This window comes from Quercus robur, chromosome 2 (genome assembly GCF_932294415.1).
Source record: "Quercus robur chromosome 2, dhQueRobu3.1, whole genome shotgun sequence".
NCBI lineage: Eukaryota > Viridiplantae > Streptophyta > Magnoliopsida > Fagales > Fagaceae > Quercus > Quercus robur.
The window spans coordinates 26,325,895-26,328,980 of NC_065535.1; the positions used below are offsets into that span (position 1 = coordinate 26,325,895).

Here is a 3,086-nt window from a genome sequence, read left to right on the forward strand (position 1 = left end):
ATGACTGAAAATCAGTCAAGTGTAGCATCTGGCCCGGCTGTAAGGTCCGAGGATCCAGCATGGGCTTATGGCCGTGCTGTGCCGAATGCAAGAAATAACACCCAGTGTACTTTTTGTTGTAAAATGATAAGGGGGGGAGGAATTACTAGGCTCAAGTATCATTTAGCTGGGATTCCGGGTGATGTTGAAGCATGCAAAAAAGTATCTGAAGATGTAAAATGGCAAATGAAACAATTGATTGAAGATTTAAAGAAAAATAAACAGAAAAAAAAAAAAAGAAGAATAAATAGAGAAATTGCAAATCCCTATGATGTAGAGGAGGAGGAGGAGGATGATCATCATCATGATGAAGGTAATAATGATAATGAGAGAGGGGGTTCAAAGAGTCATTCATCAGCTAGTAATTATAACACTAAGGGGAAAGAAAAAGTTGGAGAAAAGTCAAACATTAAATCCTATTTTGCTCCAAGAACAAAACCTGGTTCTCAACCATCCATAAGGTCTTCTTTGGCCTCAAAGCAAATGGTTGAGAAGGCAAGAAAGAATTTTGCAAGATGGTGGTACCATGCTAATATACCTTTCAATGCCGCTCACTCTGTGTATTATCAAGAAGCTTTAGATAGTGTAGCAGCTATTGGGCCTGGTTTTAAGGGACCTTCTTATCATGACTTGAGGGGGCCTTTATTACAAAAACATGTGGGTGAAATGAATGATTATATCTTAGATGTGAAAAATGATTGGAAAGTTTATGGGTGTTCAATTATGTCAGATGGGTGGACAAATCAAAAGAGAGCTCCAATCATTAATTTTTTAGTGTATTGTCCTAGAGGTACCATGTTTCTTAAATCCCTTGATGTGTCAAGCCTAACAAAGGATGCAGATACATTGTTTAAGTTGTTTGATAAAGTTGTTCAAGAAGTTGGGCCTGAGAACGTTGTGCAGTTCATTACAGATAATGATGCTTCTTACAAGTCTGCAGGAAAGAAGCTAATGCAGAAATATGGGACATTCTATTGGTCTCCTTGTGCAGCCCATTGCATTGATTTAATGTTGGAAAATTTTTCTGATAAAAGATATTTTCCTATCATTTATGAAACCATTCAAAAGGCTTAAAAGATTACCAAATTCATATACAACCATGGCAAGATTTTAGCTTTGATGAGAAGCGACTTCACTAATGGTAGGGATTTGATTCGTCCAGCCATCACAAGGTTTGCAACAGAGTTTTTAAGTCTTCAATGCTTGACTAAGTTCAAGAAAGAACTTAGGCAAATGTTTACTTGTGATCAATGGGTCGAATCTCGATATGCTAGGGATGTCATGGGAAAGGAGGTGGCTGCAATTGTTTTGGAAGATAGAGAGTTTTGGTTACAATGTCAACAAATAGTGAAGATTAGTGAGCCTTTGGTTAGAGTACTACGTCTTGTAGATGGGGATGAAAAACCATCAATGGGATACTTGTATGAGGCAATGGATAAAGCAAAGGAGAATATAAAAGCAAGGTTGAAGAATAAAATTTCTGCATATATACCATTTACTAGTGTCATTGATGCTAGATGGGATAAACAACTCCATAGTCCATTGCATGCAGCAGGTTGTTATCTTAACCCTGGAATCTTCTTTAGGCCGTCATTTAAGAAGCAAAAAGATGTTACAAAAGGCCTACTTAGTACCATTACAAGGCTGGTTTCTGATCCTAATGAGCAAGATATTCTTAGTTCTCAAATTGAATCATACAAAAAGTCTTTAGGTGACTTTGGAATGCCTATGGCAATCCGCCAACGTGAAAAACTAAGTCCAGGTATGCTATATGTATCTATACATATATATATATATATATATACACACATTTCATTTGAAAGTTTGTTATTTGCTTTGTACTAAATTAATAATTTCTTTTATTTTTGGAAGTTGCTTGGTGGGAGCAATTTGGAAATGACACTCCGGAATTACAAAAGTTTGCAATTCGAGTGCTAAGTCAGTGTTGTAGTGCAACTGGTTGTGAAAGAGCTTGGAGCACATTTGAGTTTGTCCATTCCAAGAGGAGAAATAGGCTTGAGCATAAACGTTTGAATGACTTGGTGTATGTTCGGTATAATTTGTTGTTACGAGAAAGGTATGTTTTTAAATATATTCAATTTTTATTTTGAATGATTAGAAAATGTCACCAATGTATGATATTGATTTTGGTAGGAACATTAGAAGGACAAAGGATTACTTAGATCCTATAAGCCTTGATAATATTGATTTAATGGAGGATTGGGTAGCTAAGGAATCTGAATTTTTGTTACTAAGTGAGGAAGATGTGAATTGGGATAGCATTGAAGAACCATTAGCAACAATGACTTTAGAAGATGATAATGATGATGATGATGATGTTGTTGTTCTTGATGAGGAAGATGGTGAAAATGATGTTGTGTTAACAGATGCTAATACTCATGTGTATTATGGTCCTGATGTAAATCCTTTTGAAGGATGGGAGTAGATCTTGTGTAATTTGTGTTTATTTGTTTTCTTTATGTGTAATGAACAATCCTATGTAATTTGTGTTTATTTGTTTTCTTTGTGTGTAATGAACAATTTTATGTATGTGTTTTTTTTTAGTTGATGTTAAAGTTTCAAACAATGAATTATTTGTTCTTAATTGAAGTAATGTTTTATGATAAACATGAATTTTTGAGGTATTGTTTTATGGTAAATAGAGATTTTGTGTATGTATGTGTGTATGTGTGTGTGTATATATATATATATATATATTAAATATATAAAATAGCGGTAAACCCGAAACGGTACACCGGTATTGACCGGTATCCGAAATATACCTTACCGGTGGCCAAACCGGTACGGCCTCCGATACGGTATTGACAACCTTGCTTTTGATATGATAGGCCCGGCCACCTTCCCCCTATCCCTTATGTTTAGGAGCGGGATCCACCCAAGAACGACCAGTCCTGTGGTGGTACGGAAGGCATGGACTCCGCGAACGTCCCGCGCCCCCTTTACAAAGGAAAGAAAGCCTCAACCAGAACCACATTTTCCTTTTGCATGCGGATGTAGCTAAGTGTCTGACTCTATTGGTCATAGTT

The 3,086-nt window shown here is 36.3% G+C and overlaps 2 protein-coding genes across 2 annotated transcripts; both read left to right on the top strand.

Moving 5' to 3' along the window:
- Positions 1 to 1,113, top strand: LOC126696817 (uncharacterized). The gene has a single exon (XM_050393544.1). It carries the CDS (start codon positions 1 to 3, stop codon positions 1,111 to 1,113), a length of 1,113 nt encoding a protein of 370 aa, XP_050249501.1.
- A 207-nt stretch (positions 1,114 to 1,320) lies between these two features.
- Positions 1,321 to 2,485, top strand: LOC126696828 (uncharacterized). Its single transcript, XM_050393554.1, has 3 exons — positions 1,321 to 1,801; positions 1,912 to 2,116; positions 2,194 to 2,485. The coding sequence occupies exons 1-3, from the start codon at positions 1,321 to 1,323 to the stop codon at positions 2,483 to 2,485; spliced, it is 978 nt and encodes a 325-aa protein (XP_050249511.1).
- The last annotated feature ends 601 nt before the right edge of the window (positions 2,486 to 3,086 follow it).

Bases quoted from the DNA above. Each gene is read 5' to 3' on its own strand.
- LOC126696817 (XM_050393544.1), top strand. From the start codon at position 1: ATGACTGAAAATCAGTCAAGTGTAGCATCTGGCCCGGCTGTAAGGTCC.
- LOC126696828 (XM_050393554.1), top strand. From the start codon at position 1,321: ATGGGAAAGGAGGTGGCTGCAATTGTTTTGGAAGATAGAGAGTTTTGG. The intron at 1,802-1,911 runs GTATGCTATATG...TATTTTTGGAAG, and splicing joins ACGTGAAAAACTAAGTCCAG to TTGCTTGGTGGGAGCAATTT. The intron at 2,117-2,193 runs GTATGTTTTTAA...TGATTTTGGTAG, and splicing joins AATTTGTTGTTACGAGAAAG to GAACATTAGAAGGACAAAGG.